Source organism: Falco biarmicus, chromosome 1 (genome assembly GCF_023638135.1).
Source record: "Falco biarmicus isolate bFalBia1 chromosome 1, bFalBia1.pri, whole genome shotgun sequence".
Taxonomy (NCBI): domain Eukaryota; kingdom Metazoa; phylum Chordata; class Aves; order Falconiformes; family Falconidae; genus Falco; species Falco biarmicus.
Window position 1 is genome coordinate 70,717,059 of NC_079288.1, and position 23,952 is coordinate 70,741,010.

The 23,952-nt window shown below is 38.2% G+C and overlaps 1 protein-coding gene across 4 annotated transcripts in view; it reads left to right on the forward strand.

The window, feature by feature from the left end:
• The window catches only part of GABRG1 (gamma-aminobutyric acid type A receptor subunit gamma1), a 58,572-nt gene that overhangs the window by 24,508 nt on the left and 10,112 nt on the right, over positions 1 to 23,952 (forward strand). Inside the window, exons 2-7 of one of the 4 annotated variants that reach the window (XM_056350413.1) lie at positions 1,789 to 1,856; positions 15,604 to 15,665; positions 17,899 to 18,119; positions 20,900 to 20,982; positions 22,291 to 22,428; positions 22,542 to 22,694. In XM_056350413.1, coding sequence (XP_056206388.1) covers positions 17,965 to 18,119; positions 20,900 to 20,982; positions 22,291 to 22,428; positions 22,542 to 22,694 — 529 coding nt within the window. In that variant the 5' untranslated portion in view covers positions 1,789 to 1,856; positions 15,604 to 15,665; positions 17,899 to 17,964. The other 3 variants (XM_056350404.1, XM_056350387.1, XM_056350396.1) reach the window with 3 other exon arrangements.

The window sequence follows — 23,952 nt, forward strand, 5'->3', positions numbered from 1 at the left end:
TGGTTCGGCATTGCTTGACTGATGAGGCAAGATGCACTTTGATCCACCTTCTTGTGTTCTAGTCTAGCAGTGGGGTTGCTGTTACATAGACAAATAGGGTTGTAAAATTAAAGGATATCTGTCTGCGAGATGTGGCATATGTAAAATATATTATAGAGATGTGTAAATACACATATGTATTATTTTTCTTTTTTTCTGTGGATATGAGTTTTTATCCCCAGCCCCCTTCCTTTATGAGTTCTGCAGATACTGAAAACATCTGCAGCTCAGGAAGTACATTTTTTCTTCAGGAAATAAATTGGTTTCCAGAGTCTGTTTAAACTTTCTGTGAAGCATGCTGGGGACAGGATGGTGATCAAGTGGCTGTGCTCTGTGGTTATACAGAAAATCCTTTGTGCAGCCTCACTGGCGTGTCTTGCTGCCAGGGTCAGGGTCAGACAAGTAACAAGATTTGGAATCTGGGAGAATTTCCTCCCAGGCAAGATTGGCAGGGAAAAAGTATCTTAGCATATTTAGGCAATGTATCTTGCCTGTCATTGCAGCTGGCAAGGATGTTAATGATATCATGTTTCTTTTAGTGTGTCTGTTGGAGTTCTAGGTTTTTGAGATTTGAAAAAATCCTCTTAAGATTTTAGGTTTGTTACAGAGCACTTGGACAATCTCTGATCTGCAGTATAAAGAAATAAAATCTGATGACCTAGGGTCCCTCTCTTACGAAATCAAAGTGTCTTTTTGTTTGTACCTTCCTCCTTTTCCATCTGCAGATGGACAGACATGTTTCATTTTAATGTGCCAGAACATGAAAGACCGACCAGCACAGCTTTATTATTAACCTTCTTAATTTCACTGGGGACTGGGGACTAAGACATATGTCCCCTTGTGTCCCTATTCTGGCTGTCCAGTACAGGCTAGAAGAAAATACTTGGTAAACTGATGAAACTAAAATGTATCCTGGCCTCTTCTGTTTGTACCTTTTCCCCCTATAAACCAGATAGAAGGAAAAAAACCTGAATTATCAGTGCCCCTTGTACTTCAGATGTGACTCTCATGGGAAGTCACTTAGATTTTGTGCCATCCTGTAAGTGCACAAAGTAAGAAAGTACATTCTGTGGGAGAAAAACAACTAGTTTTTTTGACTGCCTAGTGAGATTTGTTTCCCTGTGTTTTTAAAAAAGAGTAAGTTTGGAAATGTTTAACTTTTAAATGAGATTTCAATTTGGTGTTTGAAGTGGTGTGTTAATCAAGCTGATGAATGGACATTAGCAATCCTTAGGTGTGCTATAGTTGCATGAATTGAAGAAATAGGTGGCGAAAAGTTACTTTACTTTTGTTACACATTTTTGGTAGGAATTGACAGCACTACATGTTGATTCCTTATAGCTGATAAATACATCTCTCAGACCTCATGTTTGTATGAGCAATTTTTTCAAACTTTTTTTTTCTTTTTATGATTAAGTTTTATGTAGGAAGACAGTTTTGGGTTTGGTTTGGTTTGGTGTTTTTTTTCCTTCCATTACGTTTTCCACCTTTTATATCTATCTTAAATCTGTTAACAAATCACAGATGAGGACTGCAATACAATGTAAAAAAATTATGTTGATAGTTCTAACAATTCTTATGGAATAAGGGAGCCAAATTATATATGAATGAACAAACCAGGGATTTAATTACTCTGAATCTAATAAAAGAATATCAGATTTGTTGTTGTTTTAGTAAATAGGTTAAATTACATTAACAATGTACAGAGTTAATTAAATGTGTAATTATTATGGTTACTGTTTTGTTTAGTGAGAACTACGGTAATTGAAACAGATGTCTATGTTAACAGCATTGGCCCAGTTGACCCAATCAATATGGTAAGTTCTGATTACTGACAGAAAACATCTGAATGATGCTATGGTGTAATATTATGAAATAATTCTAATCTCATTGAAATAAGTTTCTTTTTTCTTACTGTGTATTCTTATGCTATTAGATATGATTGTGGTTATTGCAGGAATGTTTAGACTATTCGGAATTGTAAGTTTTACAATACATTTCTTCTTTAAAAAAAAGATGAGGCTACACAGAGGATGTCATATCAGGTCCTCATTTCGTTAGTGTTGAACATTTTCACTATATTTGTTTATAACTGGTTTATCTCTGGCCCAGTATAATTTCCTGGAGCTACTCTTCGGAGGTTAAGAATAATAACAATTGACCTAGCAGTTCAGTGCAATGATTTATTATTGTTATTCAAATTCATAGAAAAATTTGAAAGTAACCCTTTTGACCTCCTTTTTCGATGTCTTACTTAGTCTTACAGGTCTTCTTCAATGTGTGTGTGTGTATGTGTGGACGCATAGCTGGTTTCTTCAGAAGTTAAGCAGTGCATCTCATCTAGTTTCTGGTAGACCTGTTGAGATCTGGCCTATCTGTATGTTACTGACACTGAAGTAACAGTGCTTACAAGGAAGTTGAGTCTGTGGCCTTTTCTTAAACTCCTTAGATTTTCTGTCATGATGTACATTGTACGAAATGTTGATGTTGGAGGTGTTAGAAAGGCCTTGTTGCATGATTCCTCCTGGGGACCACTGCCCAGGACTAAGACTAGGACTGGTCCTTGGGCAGGTTTGTGTTCAGCACCCTCCTGCCTTTTTCCTTTTCCTCCCCCCTACAGAACTGACGACAGTATTGAATTTGCATGGCAGAGAAGCGTTCAGTCTGAGGCTGGAGTGTGCCAGTGCAGGGGGCTTCTGAGCATTTGATGAAAATACAGCAATTCTAGATTATTATTATTAAGGATCTTGTGGTTTACGTGCATGTCATCATGCTTGGGTGTGGAATACTGACTTTCAGAGGTGGAAAGCCAAGCAGGAAAAGCAGTGTTACTTAAATACTATGGATAAAGATGCCAAAAGTAAATGATGCAGATCTGTGGCAAAAGAAATTCATTCCAGGATAATGGTCTAACAAGCTTAGAGTTGCCATTACCTGGGGCTGTGGCAGGGAAGTCCACGTCTCAGGCCAGGGCTATGTGTGAGGAAATGCATGCAAGAGCAGAAGAGTGATGGGGTGGGGCAAGCTTATCAGTTTCAGTGTCCAGCATAAGTGGTGTCTTTGGTTTTGTCTGTCTTTCTACTGCAGCCTTTCTCTTTTGCTTCTCAGCATCCTATCCTTTTCTGAGGGAACTTACTGTGGGAGCAAAATGTGTGGACAGGCAGCTACGTGTAAGGAGGATATAGCAAATGGTAGAGGCTTCCTTTTCCAGTAACTAATGTAAATCCTTTAGCCTGTGGCCAGTAGGTATTGCATACGCTGGAACTGAAAATGAGAAATGCTTACAGCTTCAGTTTTCCAGTTTTAAAGAACCAGCATGTGGCTGGCTTTGCAGGGTAGCCCTGCCCCATTTCCCATGCCCTGTTCTTGTCTGTGCAACCCCTGGGAAATCTCCCCTCTGCTGTGTACCATCGGGCTATTTCATGTTACTCATGTTACTCCCCACATCTGCTAGTGCTGTCCTAGAGCTGGGTGCTGATGCTCTTGTCATGGCACTAAAAAAAGCCAGTCAGACTGGCTCGTAGTCCATGGTAAGGATAGTACCATGCTGGAAAGGCATATTACTTCATCAGAGAGCAGGATCCTGATAGTTATAATCTGTATCAACTGAATGTTTATGCCTCTAACCTTCTGTTTTCTGTTTTTAAAAAAAGAAAGAGAACAATGAAGCATACCATCAAAGGGTAATAAGGTAAATGTCATTAAGACATACAACTTTAAGAACGATTCTATGTTTTTTAAAAATAAACAGAGAACTACTTAGAAATTCATATTGTAGTCTAAAGGCACTACGGCCATAAAACAGCATTTGCTTTCACTGGGCTTGGACTGCAGGAACCTAGATCATGTGAGCATCTAGCATCACTACAAAGATCAAATGTTTGTGAAAATACACACACACACACACACACACACACACACACACCCAAATATGCAAATAGTTTGGTTAAGGTTTCCAAAACAGAGGTCCTTAATCTGGGGAAAAAAAAAAATAGAAAAAAAATTATTTACAGGTTTGACCCTGTAAGATCTCTTTATGTGAGCTGTTGGTTTCATTAGGAAGGCTCTTTCCCTGGAGTCAGTATTGTTTGAGATTTTTTAACTAATAACCCAAAACTTGCCTCCATTTCAAGGGCTGTCCTTAGCTGTTCATTTGATCGCTTAATGTGAGAACACATACCTGTGATTTCCCCATTGCATTACTCATTTGCCAGATACGTTCCTTGACTCTGGCAAGTGATGTCCTTTAACTGTTTAGTTTGAATACAATATGGCATGATTTAGAGGGCATTTTTTCTAACAGTGATGCTGAAGCAACGTATCAAGGGAGTATGTTTGTCTGAAAGATTCAGAGAACATCTATTATGAGAGGAAATGGATTTATTTTTATGATTCAGTCTATTTTCCTCTTGCTATCTGATAGACTTTCACTTTCATAAAGGGAATGCTTTAAGTGTATGTATGACATTCATTAGAATTTGTTTTTGAAGGCTGTTGTGTTTTGGCTTTCACTAACAAAGATCTACACACAATTCTGGACGGTATAGACATGCCATGCTTAAGAGATGTTTTTCTACAGCGTGTGATCTCTTTAAGCAACTGCAACCTGAGCAAACATTTTTAACGAGCATCTGGATCAGTGGAGTGTTTAGGCTTCTAATACTCATTAAGTCTAAAGATTTTTGAATCTGTCTTTTAGAGCTAACCTGTGCTATGCATTGTGCAACAATCATGTGAAATGCAGCTAAGTGCATTTTTATGGGCAAAGACTTGATCCTCAATAGCTCTGCAGTGGTCTAGGGATTTCTTAGCAGAATTTAGACACGTGATGAATATTTAGAGCCTGGTTTTTCTCTATGTGGAAGCTCATTCAGTTGAGCGCTTAATGTGGATACACTAGGCTTTTACTGCCTTTCTCTTTCCTTTCAGACTAGGGCCAAGATGAAAAAATGCCACTCTGGTGGTACAAGTAGCAGAGTGCGGTATACAGTCCCTGTGTAGAAATGCATGTTGATCCATGTTGCCTTTGGGGCTCATTAGCTTTCTCTGCCCTCTATTCAGCCCCCAAATCCTGTGTGCTCATATATACATAAGGTTTGGTTACTAGTGCCCCAAGGGGAGAACCACACCAGTGCCACAGATTTTGTGGTTTAAGAAGATTGTGTGAGTGTGCAATTCAATGGGTTGGGAAGGGCATGGCAGCCCTCCAAGACATTTTTAGCTTCCATTATATAAGAGAATACCCGATCTTGTAATTTCTGTTTGATCAAAACTCTCATGACAATAAAAGACTGCTACATCAAATGAGAGCAATTTTTGGAGAAGTAATACAGGAGCAGTTCCTCAAGTGAGCAGCAGTATTGCATTATTGCATAAAAAATGAAGAGCGATTAGAGAAGTTTATACTTTCCCTGTCCTTAATGCCTATTGAGTCAAGTTTCATATAGTAAATAGTGGAGCAATGCTTAAGTAACAAAAATGGGGAAAGGGTTAGAAAAAGGCAGATAATTTTTGTAGAGATGCATAGATGTCATTACTGATAGATTAAAAACTAGCCAAAAGAAAATGCTCTACTTGTCAGTCTATAGCTGTCTGTGTATAAGTGTGTACATGTATAAATATGTAAGTTTACAGAAACTAAATTACATTTTGAATTTCCTTTGATTTTTCAGGTGTTTCTAAGTCATGATTTGACATCTTGAAATATTATGATATTGCTATTTTAGTGTGTTTGAGGGCTACAGATTTTTTTCTTCCCTTGCTGTGGATGCATATGATGCTCTCTATTCAGATTTTGTATTTATTAATGGAACTCAGTATTAGAAGCTCCAGACTGAAAATTCCAGGATAAATTTCTAGAACTGCACTTCACGGAAGCAGTTCAGTTTCCTTGTTATTTTCCAATATTTCTGTCTCTTCTGTGGACGATTTAGCTTTGTTGCATGATCTTTTCTAGTTATCCATTGATGACTACTGCGACCACAAGCTGAAAGCCATACTTTGAAGCCTAGCACTCTTATTTTTAACAAGAGAACTAAATCACTGAACAGATCAGATAACTCACAGAATATGCAATGTGATGCTGTGGTACACAGACTGCATGGTCTGGAGACTGTTAGGATACAATATTACCTGTCATATTGTACGATTTGTGACATTTTGTAGAATGTGCTGATGGTGAATTTTAAGTATCCTTTGACTTCTAAATTCCACTGCATTCTCAAGTTGAAGTAAATAGCAGCAGATTTATTTCTTTTTTTTTAAGGTATTCAGTGTGATCAGTATCCTAATGCAGATTGCTCAGTTTCATTGTAATTTTGGAGGATGCTTCATGGTCAGCTGTGTCACTGTACTTACTCTACTAGTCACTACATTTGTATTGAAGGCTTGAAGGTTTTGTACTTATACTTTACAGTGACAGGTAATTTACATTAAGCACATTAGAATGTAAGTAATCACGACCCAAAGACATGTTATCTCAAGCTATCTTGAAATCCAGTACTCAAAGATGCACACCCTTTGTGTGCATTATGCTGTAAATCAGTGTATTTTTAACTCCGTTTTTGAGTGATACTAAATGTTTTGTTACTGAACAAATAGTAACTAGCATAAAGGAAAGATGAGGCTTAGAAAGAGGCAGAAGAAGATACTGGAATTAGGAAGCCCCTCATCCTTGTGATACCTAGGCATGTACTTTAGTTTACATGGGTGAACCATGTCACATTGACTTAAGGATTTAACAAATACAATAGGAAAAAATCCAAAGTAAGAAGTGTATAAAAGGAAAGATATGAACTCTCTCTCTCTCTGCCTCCCTGTCTGTGTGTTACAGAGAGCTGTGTGTCTAAGTGAATGTATTTCCATACAAGAAGCATAAACACAATAAATCACAGTGCTATCCAAATTCTGCAGTGTATAGTAGTATTACAAGACTGGGTGAACACTGCTTGAAAAGGCTTGTCGTGGTTTGTGAACTCCATTTGAAGCTCTTCCTGGAGGTTGGAATTGCTTTCATGTTTGAAGAACACCATTTTGAGGAGGACCATTGTCTCTATGAGCTTTATGATGACAGACTGAAAAGAAGAGCATGAGGGATGCACTTCTGCCCATATTTGGAATTTATGAGGTTTCCTAAGGTTGTGTGCTTTCAGCATCCAAGCACTGGAAATTTTTGGAGAGTCAAGCGTGTGCATTTTATGCAAAATGGTTCAATTCTCTTTCAAATAGCAGGAATATTTGTTCATAAATCAGGACAGAAGTACCAAGTTGTCTTTGAATATTACCTGATTCTTATTGTATGGCAACTTCTTTGGAGTAAGCTAGAATAACAAATTTCTTCCCAACTTACTCTTTTTATTTTGGTTAGGAAAGACAGATTCCCATCATTTTGGTGCCTGTCAGCACTGCAAGTGATCAGTTAATTGACTGTTACTTAGATGAGTGTTTATTTACAGCAGCTGTGTAAATATTCCTTTAGTAGGCTGAAGCATTTTTTTTTCTTTGTTATGAAATATATTTAAGTGTCAAAACCCATATGCATGTTGGTATTTCTTATTTCACCAGCTCTAGGAACTTGAGTAATACTTCACAAGCACAAGTCCATGAATGGTCTGTTGTTTTCTGGAAAAAAAATAGCTTAAATTGATTAGTCTGGCTCTTGCAGACAGCTATTGCAAGATAGCTCTAAATTTGCACTGTTTGGTTTCAGAAGAATTGGCCAAGTACAGGCAATATTCTGCTCATACAGGCTCAGCACAGCAGTTCCTTTGTCGATCCCAGTCTCTGTGATCATTCTGAAGGGAATGGTGAAGGGTGAGGGGAAAAAGGCAGCCATTGTATGACAGACAAATGTTGCAGTAGCTTTCTGAAACCAAACCAGCCCCCACTTTAGACAGCATTCAATACTTGTCCCATTTTCAGCTGCAGTTTACTGATTGCCCCTTAGTAGATATGAAGTCAAGACAGGCATTTAAGGTTCTACACAAGACTCCAGAAAAATCTGTGCTCTGTGCTGTAAAATATGGCCTGATTTCTGTGTGCCGTTTAGCAATGCTGTAATCTAAGGCTGCAGTCTTTTTATGCTGCGGTGTATTCATAAATCACAGAATGATCAGGGTGGAAGGGACCTCTGGAGATCATCTAGTCCAAACCTCTGCTAAAACAGGTTTGCCTACAGCAGGTTGCTCAGGACCATGTCCAGTCGGGTTTTGAATGCCTCCAGAGAAGGAGATTGCACAATCTCTCTGGGCAGCCTGCGCCAGTGCTCTGTCACCTGCAAAGTAAAGACATTTTTCCTCATATTCAGATGGAACTTCTTGTGTTGCAGTTTGTGCCCATTGCCCCTTGTCCTGTTACTGGGCACCACTGAAAAGAGCATTTTATGCAAACCTCTTGGTACTCACCCTGAAGATATTTGTATGCATCAATAAGATCCCCTCTCAGTCTTCTCCAGGCTAAGCAGGCCCAGCTCTCTCAGCCTTTCCTCATCAGGGAGATTCTCCAATCTCCCAATCATCTGAAGACTAGTTCATGCTTTAAAAGATGCTGGTTTTGTATAGGACTGTGGTATCACTTAAGCCACAGTTGGCATGGTTTCATTATTAATAATATTAAAAATCTACTTTGACTTCACTCCCCTGACTTCAGTAGAGTGTGCCAGCATACTGGTTGGAAATCCAGTTTGTATCATCTCAAATTTGTAGCATCCACAGCCAGAGAAATAACCAAACTGCCTTTGAAGTATCTGTGATTTCAGGTGTTAATGCTCTGTATTTGCATAAGGCAAATTTGTTAAAGAAATAGCAGAAGTGCTGAGCTGTGGACATGGTTGGGGTAGAAGGCAATTCTGAAAACTGTCTTCCTTTTTATCTGTTGTCACTCTGCCAGTGTGTTGTTGTGAGAAAGTCCCTTAATTTTTTGTGTTCCCAGTACTTCATTTAAGTGGATGTAAATGTACTTCTTAAAGCTCTTCCTTTAGTACCTCTGTACATGATGTCTTCCATGGTCACCTTGTCTTCTTCTGCTCTAAACTACTTCTTGGCAGTTTCGTACACAAATTCAGCAACCTTTCTGTGCCAGTTGTCTGATATTCCCTGTGTCTCCTTTTGCCCAATCTAAAATACTGCCTTGTGTCCCTCATATCTCTTCACAGGGGTTTAGTTAGATCAATGTGTCTAAATCATAGCTTTAAATCTTCACACTTTTCATCCCTTCTGCACTCTCAGTTGCTGTGGATAATCACTACTCTGTACATCACTGAGGCCTGAAATCCATTTTTCTATGACACGATGGGTCTTAGGACCAGGAGTAAGGTCTCAGTTGTGTTCTTGCAAATTCTGAGTGAAAAAGGGTTTGGTTTTTTTTTTTTTGGTTTTTTAATCCATCCATCTCTTGTCCAGACTGCTATTGTTACGGTAACATATTTTTGTAACCTTTCCATTTGCAGCCTTGCTCCAATCATACCATCTAGAGATGTGCGACAGAGAGAATTTTCCACTATTTCTACTGAGTCATTTCTTGCTCAGGTTCTTCCTCTGTGTTCTCTTTCATCGGACCTCACACAAAACCAGTTTCCTTTCACTTTCAAGGCACTTCAAAGCCTATCCCCAGCCATTTATAGTTGTTTTTTTTCCCCAGGAGGCCACTTCCTATCTCAGATCTCACTAGTTTCTGCTCCTGTCCTTTCAACTTTTCATAATACTTTCTCCCAAGCTGCTCTTTATGCTTGAAAGAAACTTGCCATAAATGTCTGCAAAGCTGCTTCATTGCTTCTCATCGTGCTCCTATATAAACATTTTTTCTTTCTTTTCTTTCTGTGGAGGTTACAAAATATCACAAACAATTATAGTTTTGTTGTGCAAAAATCAGTACATGTAATTCTGACTGTTTTTGGGTACTTTGTTTTGTGTTGCTTGTGCCCCTGTTATCTTTCCAAATCTTGTCTTTTATGTTAAATTAAAATCATGAGCTCCTTGCAGAGGATGTGTATCCCATATACGCAGTATTGAGTGCCTGCACAATTCGGTTGTGATCTGAGATGATCTAAGCCAAGGATAATGTTAATATAAGTACTACATAGTACTGCACTATTCACTAGTGCTAAAGCTAACCCAAACAGTTAACTCCTGCTTTTCCCTCAAAAAACTGTACAGACTGCTTGACAGCTCTGTCATACAGCTTACTGTTACTTCCAATGCCTTAATATTCTCCCCAAACACCTTCTGTCCACTTCTGCTGCAGTTGTCTCCCTTGTGTTTGCCGATGAGACAAGCTATGTTTAGTTCTTTGGCTTGTACCTCTCATCTTTGTGTCAAATAGATGATAAATATTTCGAAGAACATTACACACCTGTTCTTTCTTATAAATTCCTAATCTGCCTGTCAATGTGGAAATTTGTGATGCTGCCTTCCAGTTGTGGGAATAATTCTGCTGGCCCAGATTTGAACTGGGTTTCAGGCAAAAAGGCAGGGGTTGTGCTTTGATTGTTACAACAGTTTGTAACAGCTTGTTGCAGTAGAAACTGGCCTTGGCAATGGCTCCTACATTGCAGGTTTGCATTGCCTCCTTCACTGCTGTGCTCCCGAGGAAAGCTGCTGTCATTTACTGGCCCCTACGATGGCTGGTGGCAGGACCTGTGCTGACACTGCAAAACCTCATCCTCTGTTAAAAGCTGGGCAGCTACAGGAACAGGATTTTTCTGCTCACAGTGCATGCTGTGGGAAGTTCACTTTACAAGGCAGGGGAACGGTCTGGAGTAGCAGACCTGCATTTCTTGCAGTAGTACCTCCAGGCTGTTTACCAGGGAAGTGGACCTGCTCCTGGGAAGTGTTGCCCTATTCCTTATTAGTAGAGGTGACAGCGCTGACAAAATAGCTATTAAGAAATGCAGTGTGCTTTTGCTAGCAAGTGAATGTAAATTCCCTGCCTGATGATCTTGGCCTTCATTATTTTTATTCTGTTGCGTGATTTTAAATTTTGTCAAGTCTCATATATTCTGGATGGTATTTCAGTCTAAACCACTTTTTGTTGGACTGTTTTGGAGTTTGTCATTCACTGGCATACAGTAAGTGCTGCATAAGATTTCACCTTTTTGAATAACAGTAGTGTCTCTATTTTAGAAGGTTACCCCCACAGAGGGTTATGTCCTTGGGGGCAGTAAGTAAACAGAAACTCTTTTAGGAAGTTCTTAACAGTTGTCCATGCTCTTATTTCTTCAGTGCAGCAGATGATTGATATTTGGAATTGCATGACTGCCTCATCAACCAGAAAGCTAAACTGAAAGAAGGTCTGTATTTCATGTAGGATCATGTATCTTACAGGAGCTGCAGGGTAGAAACCAAACCCAGATAAGTCTCCTTGCCATCAGTGTTGGGATTTTGAAGCATTGCAGGAAAAGTATGGAAATGAAAGAGCAAACAGTAACCGTGCAATTAATCTTGCTTTAAAAACAGTCACACCTTACTGAATGGTGAAGTATTGTGTTCCAGACTTCATAGCTTGTTTATAAAAGGGAACTGTAGAAAACTGTGTATGCTTGAGTAATGTGCAGCTTTGCCACTCAGGTTGTTTGTGGGACCAATTTTGACTGCTTGAGCCTCTCTAGTTACATGAAGGTAGTTGTAGCTGCTGAATTTAGAAAGTACAGTTAGCGGAGTTGATAAATCACTATTGACAACCTCAAAGCTGAACCCTTAATCCATACCAGTATTCACTCCTGGGTTTTTAATATATAGATATATATTTATGTCTTGATTTAATTTTTTTTTTCCTGAGTTGTCTTCTCTGTTTTTTCTGTAGTTCAGTGTTTGTTTATGACTGGCAGCAGCTGAAATGTTCAAGTTGCAATTCAAAAGCAAAATAAAACCTTTTGTATAATTTTCAGTGTGTGGATGTATATAGCTGATATGTATATCCTCTACTTCCTCTCCTTATGCTCTCTTCAAATGGCCAAAATACAAGCTGATCAAATAAAAGAAGAGATTTTGCTGAAGTGCTTTAGTTACTTCTCTAGCTAATCTTTTCACTATTGGCAAGATTTTAATTATAGTTTCTAATCTACAAAGCATTGAAATAAATCTTGCCTTTTATTCATATTGTTGTTTGCATCTGTCACTTTGCATGTTCAAAATAAGGACTGCATAGGCACAGATGCCAAATTATGATGTGAAGAGTGATAGATTTTTTTCTGTATTGTGACTATGTAGGTCTCACTGTACTCCCTCACCTTCTGTAGATACAATTTGCCATATTTCCACTTACCCTGTGCATATGTTTTCATAGCATCCTCCAGTGTGATTATCTGTACAATTATAACAATCTGACTGGGTAAAAGGCTCTGGGAGCAGATGCTGTGCACTTCTGTTCCATATATTTCCTGCAGCTCCCACCTCTTCCACAGCTGCAGTACCATTAGTGTAATATTACAGGTACCTGTCAGAACCATTGTGATTTGTTGGTTCTTTTAGATCTCACCCTAAGGTTACTTGGTTTGGATTGCTCTAGTGAGTAAACTAAAATGATTTCCCAAAACAAGAAATTTTACTTTTGCTTCAGTCCTAGCCGTGGGGATCAAGCTCTGAAACCATTGCTGGCCCTGAGGCAGCTCAAAAGCCTTTTTAAAAGGCTTTTAAAGTAATCCACGAGGGAAAGCAACCACATTTTAGACATTTTGTTAAGTGTAGTTATACATCAAGGATAGGTTAAGTATTATAATAAATTGCTTAATAGCCTCTTATTGATGTGCAGACATATTTGGGTGAGGGAAAAGGTAAAGGTTACAAGTATTTATTGGCAGCACACTGGCAAGACGAAGATAAATTGGCTAATGCTTGATGCTTTATTTGGTGTTTACCTCTTAGGAAAGCATGTGGTCACCAGTTTTGTCTATGACTTTTTTGTTGTTTAAACCTCTTAATCAGCATACTAAACTGAGTCTTTGATATTAAATCACGTCTCTTAATGTCAAAGCATACAGGTTGGTAGAATGCTTTCTTTAGTTTCCCATTCTTTTTGTTTTCTGAAAAGTTCCCTGACTGCCTCATGTTGAGTTCCAGTTTAAGGAATCAGAAAGCTGGATAGAATGAAGAAACGTAAGGAAAAATATCTTGAAGCTGAGATAACTGAATAAGGTGAAGTCATGTCACACTTGGTAATTGAACTGAGTTCAGGGGCTCCCTATGAAACAGATTTCTGAATTAGCTTGTTGCACTCCAGAAAACTCCAGGTGCCCTTCAGGTGAAATTTTGAATCTGGGAGAGAAGTGGGGTGGGTTTCTAAGCAAATACTACATGACAAGAGTATGCTTTTATTCATTTTTCTCTGACATTCACTGGTAATGAACTGTACTGCAGGCTTGTAGTTTGCTAACAGTTTTCAGTTCTGAGTTCGGTTTTGGGGCTTTTTATTGCTTTTATGTTTGGCCCTGGAAAGTGAGGCCATTTTTTTCCTGTTCTCAAACAAAATGTGTTGCATTTAACATAATCCAGCCAACAATTTAGCTACTCATTGCTTGACTTCTCCACATTTTTTACTGTGGAGTATCAAATCAATTGTGATGCTGCCAGACAAAATATCCAAGAAAAATGTTTTTCCTGCTTTGTGAGATTTTCCCCATTCTTATTGATATTAAGTTGGAATTCGTGGGATGTGATTTGCACTGAGAAACAATTGCGTAGGATGGTATCTGCCTCCCTTTCTTTTACAGTTTTCCAATAAACCCCCCAATCTGCGGGCCCGTTTTCATGTCTGACTGTAATTGAACTATGCATGACAACAAAACTGATGTTGAGGATTCAATCTATTCCCATACACTAGCTGTTCCTACTTTATTTGAAGTAAATGTTTTTCTTTTTATTAAATGATTTTCTTTCAGACTATACACCTGCTTGTCAATATTCAGTTTGTTCATTGCCTGGCCCTTTAATGGTAATCTCTGATTAGTCACCCTGTTCCCAGCCTTTGGAGTTTGTTACGATCTTTTAGAGAGGAAAGAGAGGGAGGAGGATTGCATTTATCTGTAAATAATTAGGCAGGTGGGCTCTCTATGCCAGCTGTGCAAAAAAGAGTTCATTGATCTAATCAAATGCCAAATATGAGCTAACGTGTACCATGGTTATTGAACCCTGCGAGGCTAAATATGAATAAGCATGCATTTTGCTATAGCTGTGACTAACGCAGCCATAGATTGATGCCATTTTATTCTGCATGGCTATTTTATCATTAGTTTCTTTTGAAAGAGAGAGTAGTAAACCAATTTCTATGGTTACGGAGTGGCATTGAATGGTGAGTTTTATGAAAGACTAATAAAAGTAGTGATAAGAGTGTTAATTTTACCTTTTTGTGAGAAAAGAGGGAAAACAAAATAGTTGCTCAGAAAGACTTGTTGCACTGAAAGAATATTATATAAATCTGGCTGCTGTTGTGCTTGCTCATATGAGATACCTAAACAAAGATAGGGCTTTTATTCATTCAGTTTTGGAAACAAAGTACTCCCAGAAGAGACAGTATAGTAATTTTTCTACCTCATTTTCAATACATTTTAGGGACCCAGATTTTTTTTTCTTAAAAGGGAATATGAAATATTTTAGGAGGTGCAAATTCAAGGGAATTCAGTGTATGAATATATAAAATTTGAAAATTTCAGGCCCATTTCAAAACTACATTTTCAGAAAAAAATCCAACTGTTTTGATATGTGCCTAGCATAGTTTCCTTTTCATAGATGCATTCCCTTTTATAGATGCTCCCAAGCATCTATACTGTCACAGCTGCATGCTGCCAGACTCTTTAGTTGTCTGATCATCCTGTATGCTTGCCTGTGCTTGGTGACTGCTTGGGATCTATTTGAACCTATGCCACCTGGCCTTTTCTGCAGGGAAACTTGTGTTCAGAAAGGAGGCCAATATATATTTGAGTCCGATTTTCACATGCCTTGCACCTCCACAATGTGAGTACATATATGTGCTTGGACATTATGCTAAAGTTCACTTGAATGAAAGATTGTATAGATAAAATGTGTTGAAAATGTGGTCCTATGTGAGATGCATTGTGTGAAGAATATATGCAGCCTCAGGTTGTATTATGGAGACTCAAAGGCAGAGGGGTCTCAGGGAGACACAGGACAAATAGATATGCTGAAGAAGTAGGCAGTAATGTCCACCAAAGCAGATGTTATAAGTGGAATAAATGTTCTTGGGAGAAGTCAGAGGGCACTGATTCTGGGTTCCCTGCTGAAGAGAGGGGTGAACTGCTGCTGCCACCCACCATGAGGCTGCAGTCCACATCTTTCAGGTGGGATGAGTAGTAGTAGATGGTGGGATGCCTTTGGCTGACTCCTGAAAGGAGAGGGTGGTATCAGCTCACAAATGGAGGAAAATCCTCTGCAGGTATGTGTGACAAGGGGCTAGCAGTTTGGATCTCTTGTTTTACATTCAGCAAGCTACATGGAAACAAGTAGTTACTAATTTTATGATGTTAAACTATTATATGTTAAATTATTTTTGAACAGTTATAAACATATCATAAAGGATTTTAACAAAGTTTCTTTTTTTTTTTTTCTCCCCAAAAAGTTCTTTAAACAACTCCTGTAATACATGGGTATGATAAAAACTTGCACATTTAATACTGAAAGGTAAGAGAATACAAGCATCTGGGTCCACTGAGGCTGTTCCTTTGCTTTGTGTGTTCAGAATAATCTGTGAGCTCCTCTTCCTTTTTTATCTTAATTTGTTAGGGTGGTTGGTATTCTATGACAACCTGAGTTTTCTTGCTCTGGGTGCATTTGACTGTGATCACACTTTGATAAATTTCTTTTTCTTAGACAATACAGTGCTACTGTGAAGTGGCTGCTTAGAGTAGCACATTCAAACTCACATTCTACTCTTTTCATACATTTGGTCATGTCTGTGGATTTCACTCACTGGCTTCTTTTTTTCTCCTATTTGTACTCTAAAGGCAACATGTAAATCTTTGTTCATTCTGTTCCATTCAAGGCCACTAAAACGCTTCTCCTCTGCACTGCCTTGGGCTCTTATTTACACTACAGCAAGGCAAGTTTCCTTTCCAGTTGTAACCACTATAGATGAGCACAAAAATTTGAGGTTTAAGGTTAAATAGGCCCTGGGTTTTCACAGGTGTCTTGAACATTGCTTACAGAAATGAAATAATCAGGGACTTGTTTTGGCCTGCAGAATCTTCCCCTGATGACAGTGCTTTTCAAGGAATAAGCAGAGTTTTAGAGCAAAGTCATCTCTAAAATGCAATTTTGATTACTCCTTTTGTTCCTTCTGTCACCCCACTGTTTGCCTCACACACTAGTTACTCATAACCTTTGAGAGCCACTGAGTTACCACAGTCCAGGTGGTAATTCATCTGCCACACATCACAAAGCAAGGGCAACCCTCCCTCTTGGTTATGTATTTCTGGAACCTGTTCTTCTCCCTCCTGGAGAAGTGGGAAAATTGAGAGAGATTTAGGTAGTGCTGTAGTATCTGCCTTGACACTTCTCAAGGGTGAAGCACCAAATTTCACAAACTTTCCTGGAGGATGGATGGTATCAGTTGCGGAAATGAGTGAGAAGCCTGTAACTTGTCCAGTTGGCTGCTGTGATTATTTAAAAGTAAAATGAACACACGCACCCCGCAACCCCAACCAGCAAAGCCTTCCACTTTTAATTTATTTAAAACAAGAATTGGCTGTCTGTACTGTGCATTTTTATTGACTAAGTAAACTGGTGGTGAGCCCTTTGCCTCAAGCAAGAGTTTGAAACGCTGTCTCCTCTCTTCCCCCTTCCCATTCATCCCAAATCTGAGAGGCGAACAACCAACAGCAAGTGTCTACGTCTGCTCTCCAGCTCTTCATCCTTCAGAAGAGCTGCCAAGTTGCCCATTGGAGCCCTCATGGGGCAGCCATGCAAGAAGGATCAAATCTTCCATCAAGTAGAGAGGCTGTTGTTACCCTTAAGGTCAGAGTTGTGTGGTCTGGACCTGTGACAAATACAAGAGTTTCAGAAAAGGCTGCTGCTTTGCTCCTTTGGAGTGCAGGAACCACTGGCTGGATTCTTTAAAAAACTGTTATCTCGTTGCCTCTGTAATGTTTATCTCCCTCAAGTTTTACTGTGTCAAGAATTGCCTCATTAAAAGGCTGTGGGTTTTCCTTTTATTTGTTTGTTTGTTTTATTTTGTTTTTCAGCTTTCTTTTCTGGCCATAAGGCTACTGAGGAGTTTGACTTTCCATCACCAAAGAAGCTTTCTTGAGGCTTTAATATGTAACGTGGAATTGCTTTAGAGAAATTTCCTTCTTGGTTATGATTGTGTGTACTTTTGTGTGTATGTAGGTAGATGTATGAGGCAGATGGTAACAGATAGTTCTGCAAACTGTGGTGTTTACTTCCCGCATACTCATTATTTTTTCAAAATCTGAAATTTCTTGAAGGATCTTAAATTTCATGGTGTAAAGTTTGGTGGAAGATCTAGAAAGTTTGTTCAGCTTGCTTCTTAAGATATGTAGAATATGTCTTAAAAAAATTGTCTAGCCCTGAGGTGTTAAGGTTGCTCTTAAATTTCTGGCTAAGGCCCCAGAGATGAATGCACTGTGTGGGGACCTCCAAGTTACACCAAGCTCCCATCATGTCTCCTCTTCTGTAACTAATCAATGTGTCAGAGGAGGTAGGGGCAGAATGCTGTATGCATCACTCATCAGCCTGTAATGTCACAGTTTGGGGTAACAGGCTGCTGTGTACTCTGCAAATGGTGATACAAAAAATAATAGAAAAAGTGGCCTCAGATTTATATATGAATTAAAAATTGTTGGCTTGCAGACTTTGGTAAACCTATACATAGATATGGTTGTTTCTCTGTTTTTAGGAATACACTATAGATATAATTTTTGCCCAGACTTGGTATGACAGTCGTCTAAAATTTAACAGCTCAATGAAAGTGCTTATGCTTAATAGCAATATGGTTGGAAAGATTTGGATTCCAGACACTTTCTTCCGGAACTCAAGGAAATCTGATGCTCACTGGATTACAACTCCAAATCGTTTGCTTCGAATCTGGAGTGATGGAAGAGTATTATACACTCTAAGGTGGGTTTTTATTAAGTCAGTAGAAAAAAATAAAACTGTTATGACCAGGAATATGAAAATAATGAATATGAATCAAATACTTGGCAGCTCTTTTGTTGTGGACCACAGGAATTTGCAAGGAGTTTAATAAAGGGAAAAAAAAAAGATTATTTGATCATGAAAAGCATGAAAATAGTAGTATTGAAATATATTGCCTAGATAATGGGGTAAAGACGATCGAACGGGTTAGCAAATTTTAATTTCATTTAGGTACAAGCAAGATTAAAAATAGATGTTATATAGTATGTAGCACCATGGTGGTCTGTCACGAAGATACTGCAGATCTAGTCATAAATTGTTTTGCAGACTTTCTATTCTAAATAGTTCAGTATTTAATTTTCACCAAATTATATTCTGTAAGTTAGATACAAAATGCTTCAGATAATAAAAATCGTAAGAAGTTTGATTAAAGCTAAGGCCCCAGTCCTGCATATACTTCTTAACATGTTTACCCTCCCAAGCTGTTAAAATCAACAAATCTGTTCATCCAAATTAAGCATAAGCAAACATGTTGGTGATAATTCTTCTTGGCAAATGGGGGATGCTTGGGCTGATACTAAGTTTTGAGCCACTTTTCAAACAGTTCTTGAAAGGCTGTAGTCTACAGAAAGCATTTTAGGGTCATCTCTCAGCTGTATTAAGTATGCCTAAAAAATCTTGCAACGAATTAGAAGCTGATCAAGAAGCAGTCCATGCAGAGGATGCCATAAATGTGAATATTCTCTTAATGACTCACCTTTTAACTGCTTTCTTTTCATTCATTTATGCTTTTTCATATGCAGGCTAGTTGTGTTGTATGAAAAATTTATAAAAGTCTTCTGTATCAGAAGTAAGAAAATTTAGAATGTTTTAAAAAGATACTCTTTTTTAAAGTATTTTTTCTTAGTATGTTTCATTTGAGAGCATACAACTGTCTCTGCAGAGCACTTTTTAAACAGTTAATTATGCTGGTGTTTATAAAAATCTCTAGACAGCCTCTTCTGTTGACATACTAATATTTATTTTTTTTCTTTTTGTAGCTAACAATTCTAAAGTCATACTTGGACTTTACCCTTTTTTTATCCATTCAGTTTCGATATACAATTTTTTTTAAACAGGGTCTAAGTAACACAAAGAAACAAACAGATGCAACAAAAAAAAGCATGTGAGCTCTCCCAGCGCAGTACGTTAGAATTATTGTGCTAGAGTATGAGATTTGAAGTGCAATGAGCTAGTAATAAAACAGCAGCACAGATATTCACCCAGCACTGCAGTGTGCAAACATCTGTATAGGTGAGGATATGGCCTGAATTTGGCCTAAGGTAGAATAACATCGAGAGGTTCATATGTTGGTTATTGAAGGAACAATAATAGGATCTGACAGTGCTCCAGGTTCATGGGCTGCCCTGTGCCACCACTCTTTCCCTGCTGGTAATTCAGGGAGCAGACGTGGTGATTCTGTTAGTTAGGCTTACTAAGTCTCCTTTAAGGCTAGTCCTTGTCCATCCATTGCACTTATCAGTGATTCCAGGTCTAGTTGTGCTGGTTTTAGTAAAAGTCTGGTTTTGTTTTATTTTTCTTTAAGCGTTTGACTATCCAAAGGTTGAAAATGGAAAGCAAAGGCAATAAAGGCATATACCATAGCTGGCAAATTTGAAAAGCATCTTCAGAGAGATGCAAGTGTTTTATTTAGAAATATGGTGGTGGTGGGGTGTTTCTTCTTTTTCGCCCCAGTATATGGCAAGAAATACACTTTCTCTTATAAACTTCTCTTTTGCCCAGGACAAATTTCTAGAAAGATCCTAGTGACACTTTGTGTAGAATAACTACTTTGTTCACAGACTTAGAGAGCTTTCTGGCAGCATGTGGCAGAATCTTCCTTTTCCCATCCCTTTGTGTCTAGTATGTAAGTACTGCATACAGTCAAGTATGCAAGTGTTATGTTTATTTTCAAGTTGATTTTAAAAGATATGCTGACTTTCTTCACAGTCTTACCAGCAAAGGAACAGGAATTTTAAATGCAAAGTAGGCAGTTTGGAGTCTAACCCCTTACTCCAGCTTCCTAGTGAAAGTTAGCAGAACTGGGTTTTGTATTGGTTGCTTGGAAGCTCTTTGGAAATCTGTGATTAGTATTTACAAAAGCAGTAAGTGATTCAGCTGATACCCTTACAAGTCCTAAACCACTTCTAAAATGTGTGTGAGTTGTCTGATTACTTGAATGCCTTAGACATTAAATGAGCAGAAATACCAAGTCTGCTCTTTCCTAGACACTCTATTGTCTTCACCAGAACTGCTTCCATGAGTACAGAGCAAGCCCATGTCCCCCCTGTGCCCCCTTTCTCTCTCGTGTATATAGCCACCACATAGAGTTATGCCAAATGCAATTTGATTTGACAAATGTGTTCTCCGGAAACTTCCATTGTTTGCTATCATAAACTCCCCTCCTTGCCCTGCCTTCAGTCCCTTCTTTTTATCCCCTAGTTCTGGTAAAGAGTGGAGAGATCCCCCCAAATCAATTGAAATTTTTGAAGTGGTTTGAAATGCCAGTCAAAACGATGCAGGTTGTCAGGTTGCATATGATGATAGTTTTTGTTCTTTGGTGGTGATGCTGCATGTTTCTTGCAGATACACAGTTGGCTATGTGTAACATCCATTAATTGGCAAAATTGATATCCGTACTTGTTCTTTACTATCTAGTCTGAAGTGTCTGGATGCTTGAATATAATCTTTTTTCTTTTTTTTTCCCTTCCTTTTCTAATTAGGCTGACAATTAATGCTGAATGTTATCTTCAGCTTCATAACTTTCCTATGGATGAACACTCCTGTCCACTGGAGTTTTCAAGCTGTAGGTGGTAAAATACTGGTTTTGTTTTTTTTTTTAATCTTTACTTTCATTCAGGCTTTAAATTTCCTTAAATTCTGGCAGCAAGAGAGCAAGTGTTTACTTTTTAAAGTGTTGTAGTGAAGGAAACAACTGACCTGTTTATGCTTTGGTTAGATTTATTGCATTATTTGATGCATTATTAAATGCAGTAACAACTGAGTTGAATTACATGCATTTCATTTAGGTGCAACTTTAAAAATAATCTGTTTGCTTAGGATCTGATACAATGCCCATTCCAGTTAATGGAAATCTATTGCCTTGGAAGAACTTTATTTTTTATGCCTGCCAGACTTGCCAGCTTTGAATTAGTTCCATCTGGTATACTTAAAAGGAAAAATAAGATCAGTCTTCTTCAACCTGTTCCTGGAAATGCTTGATCAGTCTTAAGTCCTCCTCCTTTCAGTGGGACTTATTTATGTGAGCAAGAAACACAACTTTCAGGCTTCATTTCTTTAATATCAAGTATATATTATTTAAAAAAAACACAACAGTTTCTAAGGGAATTGTACTATTACTGGCAAAAGAAACCAAACCCACCTGAACACAGCTAAATAAGTAATTCCTAAATATTAAGCCTAATAGGCAATGAAATCAAACATTAGTGATGCTTTTTAAATTACTGTTTTCATTGAATACTTCCTTCTTGAGTGCTTGCAGCTAAGTGAGCTTTGGTAGCTCCATTGATTAAATAGTAGTGCCACACCAGTGAGTCTTGCTTTATTTCATTTCTGCCTTTTCTGCAAGATAATGTGGGGCAACATGTGAGACACATGAAAATCAAGAAGGTTGCGTTTCCTTAAAGCTGAAGTACTAGACAGTGAATCAGTCCACAAAGATCCATTCTGGGAATGATATATAAAGAAATTTTCAATACACATCAACAGGAATTTTATAAAGATACGTACTAAAAAGTGTCTGTCCTTTTAAGCATTTTTTGGTTATTTAATGATAATGTATAGTACATTTGTGTATTAATTCATAGTCATGATTCTGCAGCAGTTTTTCATATCTGAGTTCCATAATATTGTGTAGATATTTCCTAAACATTTACATTGTTTTTGATCAATCATACACTTAACTAGGCCTAAAACTGAGGCTAGATATTTTGTGGTTAATTTTTAGAGTGTATCAGGTGGATTATAGATTGGCTTTCTCTCTGATCAACTTTATGTATAGCCCTGGTTTAGTTTATAAACAACTTAAGGGATCACAAAACATGCTTTGGTATATACTGTGGCTGAACGCTTGATTTGCTCTGTTTTTTTCTAGATGGATATCCCAGAAATGAAATTGAATACAAATGGAAGAAAACCTCTGTTGAAGTGGCAGATCCAAAATACTGGAGATTGTATCAGTTTGCATTTGTAGGGTTACGAAATACAACTGAAATTTCTCATACCTTGTCTGGTAAGGCAAAATGTTAAGTTTTATTTCATGTAATGTCTTTGTAGAACAAAACTAACAGATGAAGATACAACTGAAAACTATTTTAAAGTATTTTTTCCTTTTTTAAATTATAGGTGATTATATTATTATGACAATCTTCTTTGATCTCAGCAGACGTATGGGATATTTTACTATTCAGACATACATTCCTTGTATACTCACAGTTGTTCTTTCATGGGTGTCATTTTGGATCAATAAGGATGCAGTTCCTGCAAGGACTTCTCTGGGTAAGAATGTCTTTTATCAACCTTGAAGGGTCTGGTACTCCCCAGGAATACAAATCTGCACCAGACAGTAAATCAACCACAGTTTATTCCCCTTCAGATTGTGACCATTGGTCACCTTTCTCTTGAACTGTAAGATTAAGAGTAGGAGGATCCTGCTGTGGGTGCACAGCAGGGCTTAAGGAGGGAGTATTGAGAATGGAAATCTGCAAATCCTGATTCAAGCCTTGTGGATCTGCTGTTGTTCACATGATACAATTTTTCTCTTTTATGTTCTTTTTGTCAGCTCCAGGGGTGGCAATATGGCAGTCATTAGTCTGACAAGTATGATTAAACTTCACTTAGCATCATAGACTTACAGAATCATTTAGGTTGGAAAAGACCTTTAAGACCATCCAGTACAACTGTTAACCCAACACTGCCAACCTGTCACTAAATCATGTCCCTGAGCACCACATCTACACATCTTTTAAATACCTTCAGGCGTGGTGACTCGACTCTTCCCTGAATGTATGTGGAATAATGTGAAATGGTTTTGTCATTACTATACAGGCGAAAACTGTGAAGATCTTTGGTTGGTTGGTTGGTTTTTGTTGTTGTTGGGTTTTTTAAATAATACAAGTTTTTCTTTTAAGCCAAGGATAGGATAGGAAATTTGCAACCAAAGTTGCACTGCAAGCAGTTAAGCATATACCTCACAAAAACTTACTCACTGTCCTGCTTTTACTACTGACAGTGCTGAAGTATGTTGCAAGTTCTGCTACAGAGATAATTCTGTGTTAGTGTCATCTTGGCTGGCTGGTTTAGCATGGTGTCAGTCTCCTGTGTTTGGTTAGGATTCATATGCTGCCTTGGAGAAGAGTTATAGTCCCCACAGAAAGAATGATAGCTGTGTGTGCAGAGGATACACACTAGCAGCTTCGAGCTTAGCAGTGACAGATGCTTTTAGTGAAACTGGTGATGACCGATTCCGGGGGGAAAGTTCAAGAGCTGGGAGTGCATCTTAGGAAGTGAGAGAAGTGAGTTTATTTTCCTCATCCTCAGCTTATAGGATTGTGAAGACCCCATTCCCACATTATAGGAGTGTTCCCTACTAGAAGGGTGAGTCCAAGCTTTAACTCCCTGCCTTTCCCACTGAAACTGAACCACCTGCAGTCAAGCCAAGAAAGCAAGCAAGCAAAAATGAGCATGGCTCAGTAGGCTAATGAAAAGGTAAGGGAAGAAAATCTGAGTCTTGTATCTTTATGCTATTCAAAAGTAC